General features: G+C 47.0%; 1 protein-coding gene across 1 annotated transcript in view; it reads left to right on the top strand.

Annotated features, from left to right (window-relative positions):
* Ptprn2 (protein tyrosine phosphatase receptor type N2) overlaps positions 1-21,972 on the top strand; it is a 523,272-nt gene that overhangs the window by 298,152 nt on the left and 203,148 nt on the right. Inside the window, exon 12 of the mRNA XM_033763957.1 lies at positions 20,648-20,712. Coding sequence (XP_033619848.1) covers positions 20,648-20,712 — 65 coding nt within the window. The remainder of the gene's footprint in view (positions 1-20,647; positions 20,713-21,972) is intronic.

Genomic DNA, 21,972 nt, shown 5'->3' on the forward strand with positions numbered 1-21,972 from the left:
TGTGGGTGTTTCAAGGGCTCCCGCGCGGCTACCTTCCTTCCTGGGTCTGTTGTCGCGCAGGCCGGGAGCTCGCGCGCAGGCCGGGAGTTCGCGCGCACGCCGCCAGGTGATCGCAGGCAGGCAGGCAGGCAGGCAGCTGAAGAAACCCCAATTTTGTTTATTCTTTTGCAGATCCAACTCTTGGCTTCATTGATTTTTGTATTGTTCTCTTAGTCTCCATTGTATTAATTTCTGTCCTTATCTTTATAATTTCCTCCCTTGTATGAGCTTTGAGATTGCCCTGCTCTTCTTTTTCTAGAAGTTTGAGGTTCAGCATCAGGTTGTGTAATTGAGCTCAATCTATTTCCTAAATATGAGTATCCACTGCTATGAATTTCCTTCATAAGATTGCTTTCATTGTGTCCCATAGATTCTGATATGTTGTATTATCATTGTCATTTAATTGTAGGAACTGTCTGATTTCTTCTTTAATTACCTCTGTGACCCATTGGTTATTCAGAAATGTGTCATTCAATTTCTATGTGTTTATGAAATTCTGGCAGTTTCTTTTGCAAATGATCTCTAATTTCATTCCACTATGGTCTGATAATATACAAGAGATAACTTCAATTCCTTTGCAGTTACTTAAACATGTTCCATGAGTGTGTATGTGGTCTATTTTGGGGAACAATCCATGTGCACCTGAAAAGAATGTATATTTTGATTTTGTTGGATGGAACACTCTGTAAACATCTGTTAAGTGCACTTTTTCAAGAGTTTGAGTTCTGGTATTTTATTATTTTTTGTCTGGCTGATCTATTTGTGACAATGGAGTATTGAGGTCCTCCACTACTATAGTATTAGTGTTTATATGATTTTTCATGTCTGTTAGTATTTGTTTTATATAGTTGGGTGCCCTAGAGTTTGGTACATATATATTTATGATTGTCATCTGTTCCTCTTGGATTGTTCCCTTTACAAGGATGTAGTGCCCTTCTTTGTTTCTCTTAATCAGTGTTGCTTTGAAATCCACTTGATCTTCAAAAGAGGATAGCTACTCCTGCTTTTTGGGGGAGGGGGTTCCTGTCTCATGGAGTTTTGTTTTCCATCCTTTAACTTTCAGTCTATGAGTTCCCTTTGAAACTGTGTGTTTCTTGTGTGCAGCATATTGTTGGATCTTGCTTTTTGACCCATTCTGCCAATGTATTCCTTTTGATTGGTGAATTGAGACCATTAACATTGATGGTTATAACTGATACATATTGATTTATCCTTGTCGTGGCTTTTTCTTTTTATTGGATTCTCCTTCTTTGCATTTAATTTCTTGTCATGCCTGATTTCATTCTGCTGGGCTTCCTGGGGTTGTGTTTCTCACTTTCTTTTCCTAGAATATTGTTTAAATTTTTCTGAAGTGCTGGTTTAGTATTCATGAAGTTCCTAAGGTGCTCTTTGTTATGAAAGTATCTTATTTCTCCATCAATTTTGAAAGACAGTTTTGCAGGGTATATCAATATGGGTTGGAGGATGCTTTCCTTTAGGGCTTGAAATACATCACACTATACTCCTTTTGCTTTGTGGATTTGTGTTGAGAAGTCTGCTGTAATTCTTATGGGCTTTCCTTTGTATGTAATTTGTTTCTTTTCTCTAACTGCTTGCAGAATTTTGTTCTTCTGTTGAGTTTCTGGAATCTTAACTATTATATGCCTATGTATAGATTTTTTTATCATGGCTAGTTGGAGTCCTGTAAGCTTCACTTATCTGTATGTCATTCTTTCCCCCTATTTGGGAAGTTTTCTGCCATTACTTCTGTGAAGTTTTTAATGTCATCTGCACTCTCTCCTATTTCTTCATTGACTCCAATAAGCCTTATGCTATTCTTCTTTGAATCATCTAGCAGCTGCTGGATTGATTTCTCATGGTCCCTTACTATTTTTAAGACATTTTTCTTTTCCTAGTCACTAATTGCAACCCTATCTTTTATATCTGAAATTCTGTCCTCACATTGGCTTGTTCTGCTGTGTAAACTTTCAATGGAGTTTTTAATCTCTTAGAAATCTGTCTGCATCTGTTTTATGGATTCCATTTGTTTCCTGTGTTGGGATTCCATCGTGTTTCTCAGCTCCTGTTTTTTTTTTTTTTTAATCTGTATCTTCTCTAGATTTATTAATCATGTTTTATACTATGGGCACAATCTCTGCTGTTATCTGAGAAATTGTGACTTCATTTTTTCTAGATCCTCTTTTGTTGCCAATTAAGGGTGTCCAGGTGATTATCAGATCATTCCATCTCGTTGCCTTTTGGGGTTACGTTAGGTGATCTGGAAGTCTGGTTTTGAGACTTACATCCATGTCTTCTCATTTCAACATATGCAGCCTGCTATATGCCTTTGTTGAGGCAACTTTTTGCTCACCCAGTGTTCTACAATTCTCAGCAAGCCACCAAACAGATTTTACTCTGCTGCTCACCAGGACACCAATTTCTGGATTTAGAATGGTGGCCTTCTAGATCTTTGAGCTGATCTGTTTTCTGGGTGGGCTTCTGTCTGGGGCCTGTGTACACTTGGGATTGTATCTAGGTGTGTCTCTGGTTGGGGACCCTATGTAGCTGTTGTCTGGGAGGGCCATTGGCTGAGGGCTGTGTACCCCAGTTCCTATTTTTCATGTAGGCTTCTGGCTAGGGTCTCCATGCACTTCGTGGTATTGGGGTGAGCCTCTGGTGTTGCTTGTGCACCTGTGTAGTTCTTTTCCAGGTGGGCCCTTGGCTATGGCCAGTGGTACGGCGGGTATTTGGCTGATGCTTGCGCACCTGTGCAACTCTTTTCTAGGCTGCCCTATGCTTGGGCAGGTGTGCCCACACCTCTGGTGTCAGGACAGGGCCTTAGCTGGGATCCACCTGCAGCTGTGCCACTTGTCCACACAGCTGCTCTACAGGATCTGCATGCACTTATTGATGGTATGGCAGGACTCCGGATGAATCTTGCGCATCTGTGCAGCTCTTTTCCAGTCAGGGCTGTGGCATGGGCACGTATGCCTGTGCCTCTGGGATTGGGGAAGGGCCCTGGCTAGAATGGGTCTGCAGCTGCACCACTCTTGTCCACACAGCTGCTCCCTGGGATCTGTGTGCACTTAACTGATGATATGGTGGGACTCTGGATCTTGCTTTACTTTGTTATAAAAATGCTTTTGGGACAACAAGAATTACATAAATGCTGTTGCTTTGATATTAATGCTACATCAATGCTTATTTCCTGATTTTGATATTTGCCTATAATTACATAGGAAAAGGTCTTTTTCTTTTAAGAAATCAATACTGAAGTATCTAGGACTACAGGATATCATCTCCACAACTTTGTCTCATGTGGTTCAGAGTAATGAACTTAAAATATGTTTAAATATAAATTCAGAGAGCATTTGAAAAAGAAATTAAAGTACACCACTGAAGTGGTGGTGTGTGAAGAGCAAGGAGAGATGAGTGGCAGATTCTAGCATGATATTCTTGCAAGTTTTTTGTAAATGTCAAAATAACATTTAAAAAAAATAAAAGGAAAGAGCAATTTAGCAACAGAGCACCATGACCAGCTGAGGAGCCCAGTATTGCCCACAGGCCTGGGCCTCGGTGGGTGGGTGGGGGGCACTACCCATCTTCAGGAAGATGCAGCCACTTCCTAAATGTAACTTGGCAAAGACACACTTTGAACAGTCCAGTAATGCACTGAAAATGCTGTCATACATAAAAATGAGTGTTTGTTGAATTACTCATAAAAATAAAAATACACCTGCATTTTGACTCTCAGGCACTGTGAGCTGAAGGTAGGAAGAGCTCCAGGCTGTGCCCCATACCTGGCTCCCAGCTTGGGGTCAGCAGCAGCCTGGCTGCTCTTCTTGAAGGGCCTGCTCAGCCCGGGAGACTTGGGCAAAGACTGGGCACTATGGGAAGGAATGTCCATGGTTACCTACATGTGATTATCTGTGAGTGGTAGATGTGCTATGGAAAGACACCAGCTGACTCACGGTAGCAAGCATCACAGGCAGCTCAGAGTATCCTTGAAAGGCTTTAACTTGGGCATCAGATCAGCACTGCCCCTCCTCATAACCAGTCATGGCCACCCATGCTAATGGCCCAGGACCTCTGGAACCCAATTCCCACAGCCCCACAACTGCTGTGAAGGCTTCTCTACATCTGCTTCCCCTTGGCTGCATGTAGGGCCCAGACAGGACATTCACTGTCCCAGGTCTGCAGCTTGCAGTTGGGAAAGGGAGAAGGCCAGATCTGGCTGACTTCTTGGCTGGTGTGGTGGGAAGTCTGTTCTTCCTCAGGGAAAATAAACCTCCAAATATAAGAAGGCAACTCAGATATTTTGGGAAGCCAAAAAGAATTCTTAACGCTCCCATAAAAATATACATTGCATTGATAAATCACACGGCCTGTGAGTGGCCATGGAGATGATGTGATGTTGTCTGACTTGCTACATTTCCATGGTGCACTGGCCACTGCATAGACTGGCACCAAGAGGGTGGCCCACCTGCCCTTCACCCTGGGGCTGCACAGGAGCAGCCCCTCCAGGGCAATGTTGGTGGGTTTTGGGCACAACATGGGACAGTGGGGAGCAGCAAACAGCACCCTGCAGATGCCTCCAAATTCTCAGGGAAGGCATCAGCCCTGCCTGCAGGAATTACAGCCTCTAATGAGAGAAAAGAAAGATGCTTCAGTTGGTTACAGTGCCGAATCTCCCCACACACAGACAAGGGAGAAGTGAGCCCCCAGAGGATCAGCAGCAGCTGGGGAGCTGACTGCAGGGCCCCACCAGCAAGGGTGCTCAGAGCCAGAAGAATGTCACAGCTCGCTGCGCCATGGCCAGATACTGACAAAGCAGGCTGCATGTTGGTTGCTATTGTTTACTGTGCTGTGCACTGTTAACATTTCAGAAAAGTGTCAGAGGACCTGGGCAGTGACAAATAGGACTACTGGCTTTCAAGAAGGTACAGACCCTGGTCTGGATCTGCCCAGTGCCCCAGCAGCCCCTCTACAGCCCTGGGATTTCTCTGCAGGAAGGTCTAGGGAAACAGCGTGAGTCCAATGTACATTCAGTTCTGGTGTGAGACATTGGTCAGGGTTTCACAGAGAAACAAAAGCAATAAAGCGTAAATAAAATTACAACAGGGGCTTTATTAGACTGGCTTATAGGAGAGTCCACAGTCGCCCCAGGATCTAGTATCCACTCAGTCTAAGAAACTGGGAGCTGCAGAGCAAGAGGGACCAAGAATACAGCCTCAGTTGGAGGCTGAAGGCCTTTAAGCCCCTGGACTGTCACTGTTAAGTCTATGTCTGAGGCTGAAGATGGGGAGCCTGATGTCCACAGGCAATGACAGCAGCCAAGGACTCCCATCCACCCACACGCAGAAGCCAGCATGTGTGGCTTTCAGTCCTCCACCCTTCATCCCATCTAGGCTGCAGTTGGATGGTACCTCCACACCCAGCATGGGGCTCCCAGTCCCTGTACTGTGCCATGTGCCAGTCTTCCTGGAGACACCACAGACACACCCAGGTGTGTGCTTGCTAACCTCACAGTGGCTGTCAGTCCAGTCAGGTGACAGGATCATCCCTCACATGGATTCAGTCAGAAAGGGCTCTGTTACTCTATCATATGTCCAACAGGCTCAGGCACTGGGACCCACATGAGAACATGCACCCTGCCTACTCTGGGGAAGGACACCAGGGACACTGTGGGGCACTGGACGCACTCCATTCCTGCAGACTACACAGAGCCCTGCCTCCTGTGAGAGGCAGCCCCACCTCAGGTCTTGCACAGTATTGTTGAGGATAGGGACGTTTTGGAGAACCGTCTCAGAGCAGGCTTCCAGAACAGCAGAGGGTGGGGATAATGATGACTGGAGGGTGGGCTGCCCGCTGGGAGCTGCCCCCAGAAGTGGGAAGTGTGAGAAAAGAAGACCCAGTGCCAGTGTCAGCCTCACCTGGCCCAACCTGGCCTTGTGCTCAACCAAATGTCCTCATTCTGACCAGCTGAAACTGGTGTGTGGATTCCCAGGGTCTCTGTGGCCTAGGATCTGTGGGTCTCCCAGCTGCCGTCCACAGTCCCCACATAAAGCATGGAGTCACTGACATAGCTGGAGAAGCAGGAGAGACTGGAGGTTCCAGGTGGGGCAGAGGAGCTGTAGGGCTGGGATGTCACCAGCTGGTGTGCTCTGGTTGAGTAACTGCAGGGGAACCTGGGGCTGGGGGCTGGAGGAGGGGACCAGACTCCTATCTTGAAGCCTTCAGCAGGTCCCTCAGGCCTCAGTCTTCTCATCTGCACAGTGGCACTTGAGCTCTCTGATGTCCCACACATCCCAACACCTTCAGAGACACAGGCACAGGGACAAAGCTGGAGAATGCCCCACACGGCTGTAGCCCCACACAGGTGGTACGAGGTGCTGGCATGAGGATGGAAACCCCAGAATGATGTTTTATTTATAGAGCTTCATGGAAACACAGACAGTTTAGGCTACCTCTTACCTTAAACGCTGGTTACATAGCACATTCACCCGAGTGAGCAGTCTCTGGGGTTGCTATTAAAACAGCTTCAAGGCAAGGGAAGATTTATTTTAACTGCTGGAAGAGAACAGTAGGGTGGCTGAGCCCAGAGCAGGCTGTTCCTGGTGGCGTCATTTGTAATATGTTTTCATTTTGCTCTGAAGCAGAGCAAATAGATTTTTGTAAGCGACTGACCTTAAGGATTAGCTGTGTTATTTGTGACTTAGTGAAGCAGTCAGTTGAAATATGGAAAGCGTTTCTGATGAGGCTGTGTGAGTGACAGGACACCACCTTGCTGTCAGGATGCAGCCTGCCCCACCACCATAACATACACAACAGAACGTGGGAAACGAGTCCCCTGATTGCCAGTCTGTGTCCAGCTAAAGAACCACTGCTCTCCGTGGATGCTCGCCCCCCCATTGTGTCCCACCTAGAATTTTCAGTGTGGTTCCAGGTCTGTAGAGTTGGTAAGTTATGGAGCCTGGGAACACAGGGTACGAACCAGCTTTCCCCCTTCTCTTCCCAACTCTGTTCCACATAGGACATAGTGCAAGGCCCCCAAGCACAGCATGGAGGAGCCAGAACTGTGCCCTGCCACCCATCACCTCTCCTTCTTTGTCCCTGGCCCCCAGGTTTTAAAAATTAAAAACTCCACACTGAGGTGTTGAACTCAGAACACCAGGCAGTTGAGCTGGGAAATAATAATCTCTTTTCACAACTCTTCTGACCATTCTGTGGCAGTAATAATCTGTGTGCCCTTTACCTGAAGTCTGTAAGGTGTTTGAACACCTACCCAGGGACCTCTCACTTCAAATAAAAACAAGTGACTCTTAACCTTTATTTTTTATTTGGATTTAATAGATTCTATTTTTAGAGTAGTTTAAAGTTGACAGAAAAAATTGAGCAGAAACTGCCGAGTTCCACAAACCCTTGCCAGGTTTCCCCACTATGAACCTCTCCATTAAGTGTGGTCACATTTGTCACAGCAATGGACCTGCACCAACACAGCATATCACACAAATCACAGCTCATACTGTGTTCACTCTCCGTGCTGCATGTGCTATGGATATGGACAGATACGTGTCCTGTGTACAGAATATAACAGAATTGTTTCACTGCCCCTCAGAGCTTCTGTGCTTTGCCTCTTCCCTCTCTGTCCTCCACCCTGGCAGTCATTAATCCTGCTCCTGCACCAGGTTGGCCTCTTCCAGAATGCCCTGTAGGTGGAGTCCTGCGGTCTACAGCCCTCCCAGACTGGCTCCAGCCCCTCAGTGACAGGCACTCCAGTTCCCTGTCTTCTGGCTCACCAACTCCCTGTTATTGTGCTGAGCACACCCCACTGGGTACCCCACAGTGCATCCCTCCTTCCTGGAGGACTCTTGGGTGTTGGCAATAATGATGCCACTGCGGCTCATGCCTGTGTGTAGGACATTGTGTGGGCCTAGTCCTCAACTCCTTTAGTGTACTGCTCAATTGTTTTGTTTTGTCAAAATCCTTCAAATTCCCAGGGCGTTACACCATCTTTCAACCCCACTGGTATGGGGCAGTCATGTCCTCTACTGAGTTTGAGAGGTCAGCATCTGGCCCCAGCTGTCTTGACAAGTGTGTGCTGATGTCTTGGATGTCTTCATCTGCATGTCCCTGGTGACCTTGGGGACCTGCTTGTTTGTCATGTTTTTGGTGATGCCTCCATTCACCTCTTGCCTATTTTAATTGGACTATTTGTTTTTTACTAAGCTGTAAGGGCTCTGTGTGCATTTTGGATAGTTTTTTTTTTTCTAGATACGAGTCTTTTAGGTATTTCCTCCCAAGCTGTGACTTGTCCTGCCATTCTCTTAACTGTGCCTTTCACATGTCTGAAGTTGTAATCTTGGTGAGGCTCAGCATATCAATCTTTCTTTCATGGACTGTGCTGTTGATGTTGTGTCTAAACAGTTGTCATCAGGCACAGCATTACCTAGGCTTCCTGCATGTGTCTCCTGGACGTTGGGGTTTGTATTTCTTTCGTGGGTCTGAGTGGGGTCAGCCATTGTGTGGTACACATGAACGTCTAGATTTACTCTGTACATGGATATCCCCTGAGTGGGCCCTGCTCCCATGACCAGACCAGTGGCTGTCTCTATGGCTGCCTTTGAACTTCTGACCTACAAATGTAAGCACAAAACCTCCTCAGCTCCAGGGTTCAGGTCACTTCAGACATCTCAGCATCTGAACTCCACATCTGTAAGAAGGAACTGGCAGGATAGTCAGACCAGCCCACTGAGGACCTTGGTGCCAGATCCTGGTCCCTCCCTATGCTGTCAAATTCCACTGACTGAAGCTGGGCACATACCATGTGCCTGTAATTTCAGCACTGTGTGAAGCTGAGGCAGAAGGATCATAAGTTCAAGCCCAGCCTGGGCAGCTTAATGAAATCCTATCTCAAAGTAACAACTTTGGGGGTTCATGGATCAAAGTCCTATGCTGAGCGGGTGGCACCAGCTGCTCCTCCCAGGTGCAAGGAGCTGTTCTGTGTCACATCAGAGTGTGGGACTTGCTTCCTTTCCAGAGGGTTCTGTTTCTTCACAGCTGTCTATTCAGACTCCTTCCTTCACTCTCATCCAACTGTTAGTTTGTATTTAGCCTCAGAGCTTCTGGTTCTCATACCTGGATACAAAAGTAATGCTGTTGGCTTCTAACTCTTAACTTTCTGTCTTCTCTGTGGTTGCATCTTCTTTCCTCATCAGTGCTCGGTGATCCTAGGGTGTGAAATGACCTACTATTCTCAATATTCAATTTGTACTGAAAGCTTGTCTTTTTCCCCAATATCAGGCTCCTGGATTTGTCCAATCCTGTTTCCCTTTTATAAATTATTTATTTACATGCTCATTGCTTAATTTCTATCCCCCCCAAGTTTTTTCTTTTCCTTAAACCATTTTACTTGGGCTCCCTGAAATGAGCAGCTGCTTTCCTGCCCCATCTGTGTCTGGTCCAGAGAAAGCACTCGGTGGTCCTCACCACCTGCTGAGCACTGAGCTTGTGGACAGTTCTGACTCACGCAGTCCTCATCGTCACTGTCTTCTAAGTATTCAGCAATTATAGTCTTTATTTCTTTTTTTTTAAGGTAAGAATTGTCAAAGCACATATTGTCAGTGCCCAACTAATTGGGAAGTTGTGTTGCTAATTTCTAATTTCATTAGATTATGGTTAGAGAATGCACCTTGTACAATTTCTACTACTGAATGCCATGACTGCCTCCTCTGAGGCCCAATACCTATTAGTTACCCTTTCTCATCTAGACCAGAGTTAGTCTGGCCAAGAACTGCAGGACAACTTTGGTAATGAGGTCCTAAGAGCCTCTCTGTGTCACCATGGGGGGTGGGATGTGTTCCAACATGGGTGTCTTGACCAGGCCAGGACTTCAGGTATTTACTAACCACAAGCCTGACTTCCTTGGTGGCACAATGGAGTGGTATAAGGCCCCTGTTTGGGCTCTTGTGAGGGGTCCACGCTGTAAGGCAGGCAGTAGGGCCCCAGGTGTGGGGAGCACAGGTGTCCTGGGCTGCTGCCCATTTCTTGGTACACACCAGTTCATGAATACTATGCTTTCATTTTGAACTTTAAAAATTAATATAATATGGCCCTATTTATTTTTTTAAAACTTTTAAAAAATTATATATAATTTTAATGTTAATACCATGGCCCTTCCTTTATTTCTATTAATACACCTGGTATTTTTTCCTTACTTTTTCAATTTTTAATCTTTCTTAACTTCTCTATTTTAGATGTTTCTTGTAGATTCCACAGTCTGATCAAAGGAAGTTGGTATAGCAGGATAACTTAACCTATTTATATTTATTTTATATTATATTATATTTATATTATAATTTATATTATATAAATTTATATATATTTATATTATATTTATATTTATTGTCACTACTATGTTTTTAATGTATCCTCTTATTTTATGCTCTCTTCCTATTTCTTGGCTTTTGCCCTGTAAATTACACGTGCTCTGCGGGAGTTGGCAGCATCTACCCACTGTTACGTTCTGCAGATTTCATAGCCAGCCAGAATCTGTGTGTTCCTACTTCTCCTGTGTCCTAGGAAAGCAGTCGGGAAACCACACTCCTCCTGTGCCTGCTATAGCTCCCTGTTGCCTTTCTAAAGTGAGTGTTTTCCCAGGGTCTGTACTAACACCTGGAGAAAGGGACAAAGCACAAGGAAACTCCATATTTACACTCCTCCCAACGGGAGGAAGGGCGCTCGGGTGCATGTTTAAGGTTTCATGGATGAAATCTGTCAGAAAAAGCATGAGGGAATGTGGCTGCTCATTTAGATGCTTCTTAATACACAAAACCTTCTTCACCAGGTTCCACTGGAATTTGCATGAGGAAAGCCAATTACATAGAGGAATTGGTGGAAAATCATATTATTATGAGCTGCAGCCCTTGCACCACCTGCTTACTTTAATGTCTAGAGATCAATGATAAGGAGAAAAATTTCCATTTTCCTAACCACCACACAGGACCTTGGGCCTCCCTTCCATCACTTTTATTGAACGCAGCAGTTTGCCCCGGACCCAGGCATTGAAAATTGCTGAAGATAAACATTGTATTTTAAATTAATCCAGGCAACCAAGCAGACTGGAAAAAAATCATTTGAACAAATTGAAAACTGAAATGTTGATATTAGATATTAAATTAATGTAAGTGAGATTGAAACAATATCTAATTAAAATAATTTGAAAAATGACTTGGAAATTGAAGCTGACACCGGCTCTTACCAGCCTGTCATCATTATCACCACGAAGCCCCTGCTCACCAACACCAGTTGACCACAGGAGTCGCAGGAGACCCTCAGAAAGTCTCATTTGTTTACTCAGTGATGGCTGCAAAGCAGGACCAAGAAGCCTTCAGGGGACTGAGATACCGGCTGGCAGGTTGACCTTTCCATTTCCAAGGAGAAAGGCCGCTCATACCTTGACAGCAGTGTGCACATTTGCAGTGGACACGAGAGTGTGTTCCATGCCTTCTCTCACGCAGGACAATTAAAAACCAACCAACCAACCAGGCGTGGAACAGCAGGGTGTGTGAAGCCCAAGCATCTGCTGCTGTGGCATCCCCTTGGCCAGCGGCCCACAGTCACAGGGTTCAGCATAGGTGTAGAGTGCATAAGAAGGAAGGGCTCTGGAGCTCCCAAAGGTGCCTTGTGACACCCCATAGGAATTCCCATGTGGGCCTCTGGGCGGGGTTCTGCAAACAGTATTCGTACCTCTTAGCCTAAGCATGGCAGCTCTGAGGGGCTTACTGCTACACAGCATCACCTCATATACTCATCCCTGTTCTATGAACAGAAGTAGCAAAAGAATGGCAGTTTATAACATGAAAACAACACTTCTTCACCACCTATGAGGAGCCTGGGGCTGGGAAGAGCTGGCCAAACCTCCCAACCCCAGCATTAGAACAGATGGCACTAGGGAAGCAGCCTGTGGGTCTGGGACTGTGGGTCCCAGAGCGGGACCAGTTTAGGGCGTAACACCAGGTGAGCCCTGCTATGGAAGGGAAGTACAGGTCAAGCGACAGGGAGGACCCCAATGCCCTTACTACCTACAGCCCACACAGGAGCACTAACAAGGAGAACATCTGCGTACTTCTGTCCATCATGTGGCCTCCAGAGCCTATGCCTGTCTTCCCCTGAGGCTTTCTCCTCCAGAACTCACTGTCTTCCTTCCAAGCAGTGCAATGATGTGGAGGCTGGAGATTCTATCTCCATCCCAGCACAGGAGGAAGTGACTGTGGGGCCGACTCCTTTGAGACAGCCCAGCATGCTGAATGTGAAGTCAGAGAGACTTTCAAATGTGGTTTCAAATGTGTGTGAAGGTAGATCTAGGAGAGCCTAAGCTAAGCAAATGCAGAGCCCATGTTGACCTTCACCTGAAATATTTCCCAGCACTGGATAAACTTGAACCCCAACATCCAGGACCTGATAGCTCTTAGAGAGCAGGGGCCCAGAGTGAGGGTGAGCTCAACATGGCCAGGATGATAGGGCCTGTGTCCCAAGGCCTGGGTCTAAGGGCCGGGCCTCGGAGTGTTGAGGACGATGGCAGACCCTTCAGGTCCTGTCTGACCCCAAGGAAGAGCTACCCCAGTCGGCACTCAGGAAGAGGAAGACCAACCACACCACCACACCCACAAATTTCAAGTGCAGGATTTAGGCTAACATGTTCCCAGGGCGGCAGGGCCCTGGTGCAAGAAAGGAAATGCAAACTTCCATGAAGAATTCTCCTTCTCTGGCCTCGAGGGATTCCCAGATGTAAAATTCCAAGAAATATGAGTCCCCAATAAAATATTCAAAGATGTACCTTGACTAAGTCTTGAGCAAAAGCCAACTGAAAGAAAGAGCAATCAAAACCACAGGAGTCCTAACCATCAGACATAGAATGCAAATGAAGATACTATAATAGAAAGGTTTTACTCAAAAAATGAGTTTACAGCACTCTGGGAGAGTAAAGCAAGGGCATCACATGTTTGAGTCCTGTCTGGGCAACTTAGTAACTTAGTGAGACCCTGTCTCAAAGTTTAAAAACTAAAAGATGAGCTGGGGATGTAGCTGAGGGCTCTTGGAGAGAGCAAGAAGGGAAGGGGAGGTGGAGGATTAGATATTGAGATTAATAAAACAAAAGAGAATGGAATTTTCCAGAATGCAACCCACAGAGATAAATATAAAACATTACAATAGGCAAAGAATCCTAGAAGACAGAGTAGAAGCATCTTCTATTCCCTTAAGAGCTCCAGGAGGAAAGTAGAGGTAATGTTTGAAGATAGAAAGGCTGAAAACTCTCCATTTATGATGTGAACCCTGCCCTCAGAGGTAGGAAGCCTGCTGGCATAACGCTGATTCTGAGTCTGCATTTGCATCCCATAGAGAGCATCCTAATGGCTAAGGTGGGGCTAGGTCTACAACAGGCACTGGAAGGCCCAGGCAGTGTAATTCTTGGCAGCCAAAATGAAGCTGGAAGGCAGAATGAGGTCTGGGTATTTCTGAAGGTGACAGTCATCCACCTAGACCTGGATATGGTATTTGTCTGTTTCTCCTTACTGTAACAGAATGCCCAAAGCAGGGTGACTTGTAAAGATAAGTGGTTTATTTTGCTGATAGGTTTGGAGGCTGAAAGTCTGTGCTCCCCATCTCTTTGCCTCTGTTGAGGGCCACATAGTGGACAGAAGCAGGATGGACAAGCAAGGGAGAAGGGGTCACAAATGAGGCAGGAAGCAGTGGGACTCAGGACTGGCCTGGCCTTTCCATACCAACTCATTATTGCGGTTTTTTGCCAGAGCCACTGCTGTGATAAAGTACCAGAGGCTGAAAAACCTCAGAAAAAGAGGTGTCAAAGGCTGAAAGTCCAAACAGTACAATGCTGGCTCCGGAGGACCTCAGATGGCACCATAGTGGGGCACTGAGGGAGGCAGAGAGGCCACATGTGAGTCAGGAACAGAGCAGTGCAGGGCCAGGCTCCCTCCTCTCTAGGGAACCATCCAGGTCCCAGGAAAACCACATTCCCTCTCAGGACCCCAGTGCCCCCAACCATGCCACCCTCTGAAAGGTCCCACCCAGCCAGGTGTGGTGGCGCACACGTGTAATCCCAGCACTGGGAAGCTGCGGCAGGAGGATCGCTGTGAGTTCGAGACCAGCCTGGGCTACACAGTGAGTTCCAGGTCAGTCTCAACTACATAGTGAGACCCTGCCTCAAAAAAAAAAGAAAGTTCCCACCCACAACATCCGCACACTGGGGATAAGCTTCCAACCTACAAGCCTGGGGCAGACATTGAATGCCATCCACGGGATAAATCAGTAAAAGTAGGTGTTTGAGGAGGCTGCATGTGACATCATATGCAAAATCAGTTGTGTTTCTATACTTAGGAAAAAAGTTAGAAAATGCAGTTTAAAAATAACCATTTATAATAGCATCAGAAAGATGAAGTGCCAGGAATATGTATTTTTAAGTCCACAAAACCTTTATGGGGAAAACTACAAAGCTTTATTGAGAGATGATAGTGATCTAAATAAATGGACAGATTCACATGTTCTAAGAATAATAATGCTAATTCTTCTGAATCTCAAAATTTTAACAAGAATCCCAGGAAAGAGAGAGACAGATAGAAGGATAGATAGACTGAGAGAGGGAGAAGAAAAGATAGGTGGGTGGATGGATGGATGGACAGACAGACAGACTGACAGATGGTTAGTTAAGAGGAAGGACTGAAGTAGGGAGGGAGAGATGGATGGATGGTTGGATGGATGGGTGGATGGATGGGTAGGCAGGTGGACAGATAAGCTTGACAGGCTCTGTCAGGGCCAGTGAACACCTGGAGAAGGCAGTGTGTACAGTGTCCGCCTTCCTAAGGAGGGTGTAAGGCCAAAGCTGAGGTCAGACCCAGCTGTCTGGGTGGGAAGGAGACACAGGCAAGGGAGCTGGGAGGGGACATCACAGACCTGACTGATGGCAGAGCAAGAGTGTCTGCACATCTGCAGGAAGGGCACTGTGTCGGCTGGTAGCACTGGGGAAGCTAGGCATTCGGTCAGGGGAGAGCAGAAGGATTGAGTACAGACATGGTCTCTTCCCAAGCCAGAGGTCTATGCACTTGTGCAGCATGAGTCAGGGCTTCTGGCTCCTGTGGGACCCTGTGGTGCTGTCCTCCACTGCCTGCTCTTGGAACCACACCAGCCTTGCCCTCCTGCTGGTGATCCCTTCCTCGTGGCTGCTCCTGCCTCTAGGCTGTGCCTGCTGCTCCCTGGCCAAGTGACAGGCAGCCTCACTCAGGGCAGCAGAGACCATCAGCGGTTTCCAGCAAGGCTGCACTGGAAATGAACAGCTCTGTAATGGCTTCCTAGCTTTAGGAAGCAGTCCTGGGTAAACAATTAGTTCCAGGTGTGTCATGATTCTTTCTGACAGTGAGTTAAATGCCCAAACATTATGATAACGCACTGCTTTCAGATTACTCTAGGCAAAACATTAGCATCAAAACATCTTCCTGTGTGTATTGTTACTGCTCAGTGTGTCATAGTGCCTGACAGAAGCCTGCCCAGGTGATGGGCATTTGGGGACCCATGCATGTACCCCCTCTGTCCACACCCACTCTGCCTGGATTTCCTAGATCCAGCCAGGCTCCACATCACTGTGTCACCACATGTGTCACTGTGGGCAATGGGATCCCTGAGCTGGCTGAGCTCAAGTATGCACCTTGCATGATCTCTAGCCAGTCTCATGGAGGCCTCTGGCAGGAGAAGTAGGAGACTCCTCACTGAGTTGCTCAGAGTCCCTGTGAGCTGGAAGCTGTCCTTCAGAGGGTAGAAGTGACACAGGTAAGGAAGGTGGAGCAGCCATGGTTCAACACTGCCACCAGGGTGTGGGGCTGTCCTCTCCTCTGGAAGTCACCAAGAGTGTCCTGAGAAGCAGTGTGAATCTTGCCTTTGCTGAACTCGTGTCACGTAGTACATGTCCTCACAGAAGATGATCGGTGTCCCAACAACACCAGGCAGGATGAGGGATGGGCATCCAATGGGGTGAGGTGTATTTCACACCAGGCAGGGGCAACAGTCCTGCAGATTCCCAGGAAGGACAGTGGGGCAAGGGCCCTGGAGCAGGTGTGTGCCCTGGGTTCCAATAGAAGGAGCTGAACTGGAGGCCAAGGAGGGGACACTGGAGGTGACATTCAGTGGCTGCAGAGATTGGATCCTGAGGGGCCTTGCAACTGCATCCAGAACTTCAGCCTGCCCCAGGGGAACGCTCTGTCTAGTGAATCCACACTTTACATGTGCCAGCCTGATAGGTACCCAGGGGCCAGGTCGACTGTCACAGGGTCCTTGGCTCCTGAGCACAGGGCAGTAATTCCGATGAACTATAAAGTGCTTCCTTTAAGTGAAAGGGACTTCTCCATTCGCTGAGGTCAACATCATGCACTCAAGTCATGGGGATCTGTGTTACAACAGATCCCTTAAGAAAGAGATGCCACATTCCATAACTTTCACTGTGCAACCAGATACCAGTACTGAACTGCTTAGAAATTCATCAAATTTGGTACTTCATGCATTTGGACACAAGAATTTTGTCCTGATACTCATAGCTTATGTGGTACCCGATGTTCAAACTAGAACTTGATGTCAATAGCCTGGTGACATAAATAACTTGTGTGGCCCTTGCTAAGTTGGGTACTTGTTGTACTTCGCAGAACCAGTAACAAAGAATATAGAGGTTCTAGTGTGATATATTGCTGTAATTGTCCTACTTAATCTTGCTCATTGCCGTTCACCTTACAGTGCTCATTTAAAATAAAGCTTCAATACCAAATAGTTTCTCTGGTGTGAAAAACTAAAAGTGTAAATAAGATCCAAATTGTATCTGATAATGTTTTGTGTGGCCCTTGCTAAGTTGGGTACTTGTTGTACTTCGCAGAACCAGTAACAAAGAATATAGAGGTTCTAGTGTGATATATTGCTGTAATTGTCCTACTTAATCTTGCTCATTGCCGTTCACCTTACAGTGCTCATTTAAAATAAAGCTTCAATACCAAATAGTTTCTCTGGTGTGAAAAACTAAAAGTGTAAATAAGATCCAAATTGTATAACTGATAATGTGAAATAGGAAGAAAAGGCTAAAGGTGTAGGGGGAGTGGGAAGGGTAGGGGAAAGGAAATAAGGGAAAATAAAAAATATGAGAAAACAAAAAAATGGAAAAAGAAAAGGTTTTGTAAATAGGGAAGGGAGGAAGGGGTGAAGGGAGGGCAGGGGTATGGGGAGAAAATGAGAACCAACATCTGTCATGTAAAGGTACAAGATCCCAGTGATGACTGTAACTGTACTGCATACCTAAAATGTACCAGTAAACTCAATAAGGTAAATAAATAAAATAAGATGAAGCTTCATCACAGGTGCACCTACATAGGGAGAATGCAGTGTGCAGCATCGGATGCACTGCTCTCCCAAGTGCCAGCTTCTCACCAGAGTGAGAGTCCAGGGCAGATCCAGTGTGGCCACCACCAGATGCTGCTCTGTCCTTGGCCCTCCCTGAAGAGAAGGATGTGAGGAAGGGGCTGCAGAGAGTGGGAGCCACATAGGTCTCCTCCCACAGGTAAATGTTGTCTCTTACCCTCGGCCCTAGGCTTGCCTCACCTGGACACTGGTCTGAGACCACCTTGGGTCCTAATGTAGAAAAGGTGGATCAAGGCTGGGCATGGTGGTGCACGCCTATAATCCCAGAACTTGGGAGGCTGAGGCAGGAAGATTGCCACAAGTTTGAGGCCAGCCTGGGTGTCAGAGTTCAAGTCCAGCCTGAACTACATAGTGAAACCCTGTCTCAGAAAAACAAAACAGAAAAGAAAAGGAAGCAGAGGGTGACTTGGACCCCAGGTACTGAGTCAGTCCCCACTCGGTGCCTCTCCTGTCCAAATGGGCAGCCTTTGCACACCAGTGAAAAGGGAGACTGACGACACCTAAGCTGGGTTACCTCTTGTGAGATCAAGCTGAAACAGGGGGCCTATGGGTTCTTCAGGGTCCCCAAATCACCCAGGTAATGACTGACTCTGCTGTCCAGACTTGGGGTGTGGAGATGTGCAAGGTGCACTGTGTGACGAGCTGTCCAGGAGCCAGCCTCGGGCCTTCCTGCACAGTGTAACTCTTACGGAGCAAAGCCACTAAGTTGCTCCCTTGTCATTTAGATCACAGAGGAGACCTCTGCACACTCCTTTAGGTTAGAATAGTGGGGACAGAGAGGGGAGGCAAACCCATTCCGCTGAGCTACATGCTTAATTATATGGAATACTGCATAAATTGTCAAGTGCAAAGAATTATTCTGATAAATTAAAATACTAATTAAATAGGCTACTGCAGAATTTTGAGAACATTACAGGGTTCCGCTTCTTCAGGTAATTTGCATATCCTTCATCTAGCGAATTTAATTTTAAAAGACTTCTTTTCTGTGTTTAGAAGGCCTTTTTGAATCCCAAAAAAAGATAACAATGGGCTTCCCACATTGTTCTCTGCCTTCCCTGAAGCAGTGTCCTGCTGTCCTGTCCTGGCCTGCTGGCCTAGGCTCATTCTCCAAACTAACATTCAGAACTTGGCTAAAAAATAACTCGGAACTGAAATGTGAACATTGGGTCGACAGAATTTTCCTTTTTCTGCCCCTCTGTGTGCATCAGCAGAGACCTAGCACTGGTGGTGTCTGTGTTCACAAACAGGCAAAGCAGCTGAGCCTGGGACACACCACAGAGAGCCTGGTCTCCCGGCACTGAGGGGCTGTGGCGTGGGACAGATGCATGCTTTGTGGTTACTTGGGATAATGTGTGCTGACGGAATAAAGCTCTCTCTGACTCACCACAAATCACTCTTGCAACACCTCAGAAGGACAGTGTGGGAGTAAGCAGGTGGACTAACTCCTGGCAAGCTCTCACATTCCAAGCCCTCTTCTCAGTTGCTCAGAGAAACATGCCTGTGCTTTTCCCATGCCAGGATCCAGGGAGCACAGCAAGCAGCGCAAAGCAGCACTCCTTGCAGTTCCTATCCCCGCCTGCAAGACCAGCTTCCAAGCAGCTCTGTCCAGCAGCCAGTGCACCTCCCAGAGATCTGGCCAGGTTCTGTGGCCTTGTTGGAAGGTGCTGTCTGTACTCGGGAATAGTTTCATGAGAACACAAGCTGCCCTTCTAGTGGGTGCACACAGTCCAATGTGTGCCATGGGCCCTCTGCAAGGCAAGGTGGAGGAGCCAGGGATCTGGGGCTGCCATGCCCAAGACACTCACTGTCCTACCCCTCCTAGGAAAAGCTTGCTAACCCTCAGTTGGGTTAGTCTACTTGGTTATCGATTGGAAGGTTTTTTTCTCATTTCTGACCCTGAAATCTCATGCTCTGTTGCAAAGACCACCAGTTTTACTTCCATTTTTGTGCACTTCTGTTCCTCAGCCTGCTTGAAAGAGTTCACTATTGTCCCACCCCCATATAGCTTGCCATTCAATAAAATGTTTCTTTTGTTTGCAAGAAACCATTAAATGGATTGCTTTGTGTTCTGTGTCTTTAAAAATACTCTTTGCCATTCAGTTTGCCCCTGGACTGCTCTCCCTGCCCCACGCCCCCAGGAATCTTCAGTCCTTTGCTGTGACTTGAATTGCTTTAGGTCACCTCACACTCAGTACAGCCACACTTACCTATGTGTAAAAGATGTCTGTTGTTCAAAGGGAAAACTTCCAGAAGACAGTGGAAGGCTGAGAAGGTCAGGATGGTGGTCAGGGATGAGATCTCATTTGTATCCCTCTGAAAGATGTCATTTCATTACCCAAGATTATTGTAGGTGTATGGTAATAAGAGGTGAAGTGATTGCTGTTTTCTTGCTCTCTCATTCCATATTAATCACAATTGTGATTAAATGCACTCTTCTTTCATGGAGTTTGGAATAAAATTCTATTTTTTCTGGTTTTCATTTGCAAAGTGTCAGGGGCTTTATCCAAAAGGATATTCCTACAGAACCATAATCCAGGCCTTCTGACACACTTCCTGTCTATGCAGTTGGGCAAGTGGGTTTGCCATCTCTCCCCAGGAACCTGCGTTGTCATTGATACCACTGAATGTTTCCAAACCTAACTCATGCAGGTGTGACTTTGAGTGCGATTCATTTTGTGGGAATCTTCACTCAAAGTCAGTAGCAAACTAGAGGGAAGCTTTTACCAGAGTTAAATCACCCTGGATGCTTCTTGAAAGGGCAGAAGCAAGGGGAATCAGAACTCCAGCACTATTAGCAAAAATCCAGTTCTAGCTCCAGGGGCGTCTTTTATGAAAATGTGATATTAATTAATCAAACGCTGTTTCCCAGTGACTGGATAAGGACTAACATCACATCATTCTAAAATGAGACTTTACAGTTTGCAAAGCATGTTCACCTACACTTCCTCACCAGGTCTGGTGGCCTCATCATGTGGCTGAGGCCTGTGATGTACAGTGGCCCAAGAGAGAACCAGGGCTCAGCAGGACACCTGGCTCTTGATCACCACCATGGCCCTGCTGATGTGGGTGGTGACTTCCTTTTTGGGGGTAAATGTCCAGTTGTACCTGGAGAGCTGTGCTCCTTCCCCACAATAACCCTCTGCTTCTTTGTTTTCCCCAACAGCTGACCACAAGAACCAGCTGGCAGAGACATCTGGACTGAGGATCCTTCAGAGCGGGACCGGGCCGGTGAGTTCTGTGAGAGAGGCCTCACGCATGCGCGTCCTATTCTGGTGGTGTCTTGGGTCAGGTGGTGCATGGACTGATTCCAAGGACTCGGTGCTGATGCTCCTTCCATAGGAGCAGTTGTTGCTGTAGTGGGTCCTTCTCTTGTTGGAGATTCTGGCTAAGAGTGTCACAGATTTAACATTTTGGGTACCCTTCGAGATCCAAATCTGGTGTCTCCTCTTGGAAGATCAGTTGCAAAGAAGCAAAGCAGAGAAGCCTACAGAAACACACAGCTCTTCAGCTGTTTCACAGGTGCTGAGTTGATGGGAGTGGTGGAGGAAACATTTCCTTCCTCCCAGAAATCAGTAGTGTGGGCATCTGCCACCAGGTATAAGGTATAAAATAGGGAGTTCTCCCATGAAGTGGGGGCACAGTGACTGTGTGGGTTCTTGACCACATACTTTGCCGCCGTCAAGGCCACCAATGTGCAGCTGCAGCCACATCAAGGCCAATGACCACACTCCCAGCCGAGTGATTCAATGATCTGTCCACAGAGCTGCAGACTGACTCCTCTCAGAAGTCAGCATGGACTAAACCAGTCTTGCTCTGTGTTTGAAATTTCACTGCACTCTTCATTCAAGATAATTAGCTCCTGAAGAAGGCTTGTTACTCGGGTGCCTCTCTGTGTGGCAGAAATGTCCTTGCCAAACCACTTAAAGATGAGCTGCCACTTGGGGGCTGTCTCCTCTTCCTCAGTGCTGGTCTTGAGATCTTGAGAGGAGGACTTGCTGAATTAATCCCTGTACTCAAACAAGCCCTGTGCTTACAAATGTGCATGTTGAGACCGGCTTGTGTGCAGTGCTGGAGAGAATGTGCATTCTTAGGCTGATGGGCAGGGGTGGGGCCACCACCAGTGATTGGCAGGAACTTTTCAGAGCTGCCTGAGGCCCTGGCAATTGCCTGACTCTTGGTGCTTCCTTGATGCTGTGCGCCCAGGCTGGATTAATGGAGCATTTGACTGCCGTGCATCTTGGTGTCCCTGGGAGCTTGCTGTGTCTTCAGCACCAGTGCAGGGTGAGAGTGGGGCTAAGTGTCTCTCCCGAGTGCCATCCTTATCTCAGAGTGACTGATGGCAGAGAGGGCTACTGTGTCATGGAGGGTGGTCACTGGGGAAAGGGCTGGGTCCCATTACCAGTCTCAGTGTGGACAAGATGTGCCTCCCCTTCCCCCTTTGCACACCAGCTCAGAAGGATAGCTTGTGGGTTCCAGAGCAGAGTGCCC

Source organism: Fukomys damarensis, unplaced genomic scaffold (genome assembly GCF_012274545.1).
Source record: "Fukomys damarensis isolate Sample0158 unplaced genomic scaffold, DMR_v1.0_HiC HiC_scaffold_16, whole genome shotgun sequence".
Lineage (NCBI taxonomy): Eukaryota > Metazoa > Chordata > Mammalia > Rodentia > Bathyergidae > Fukomys > Fukomys damarensis.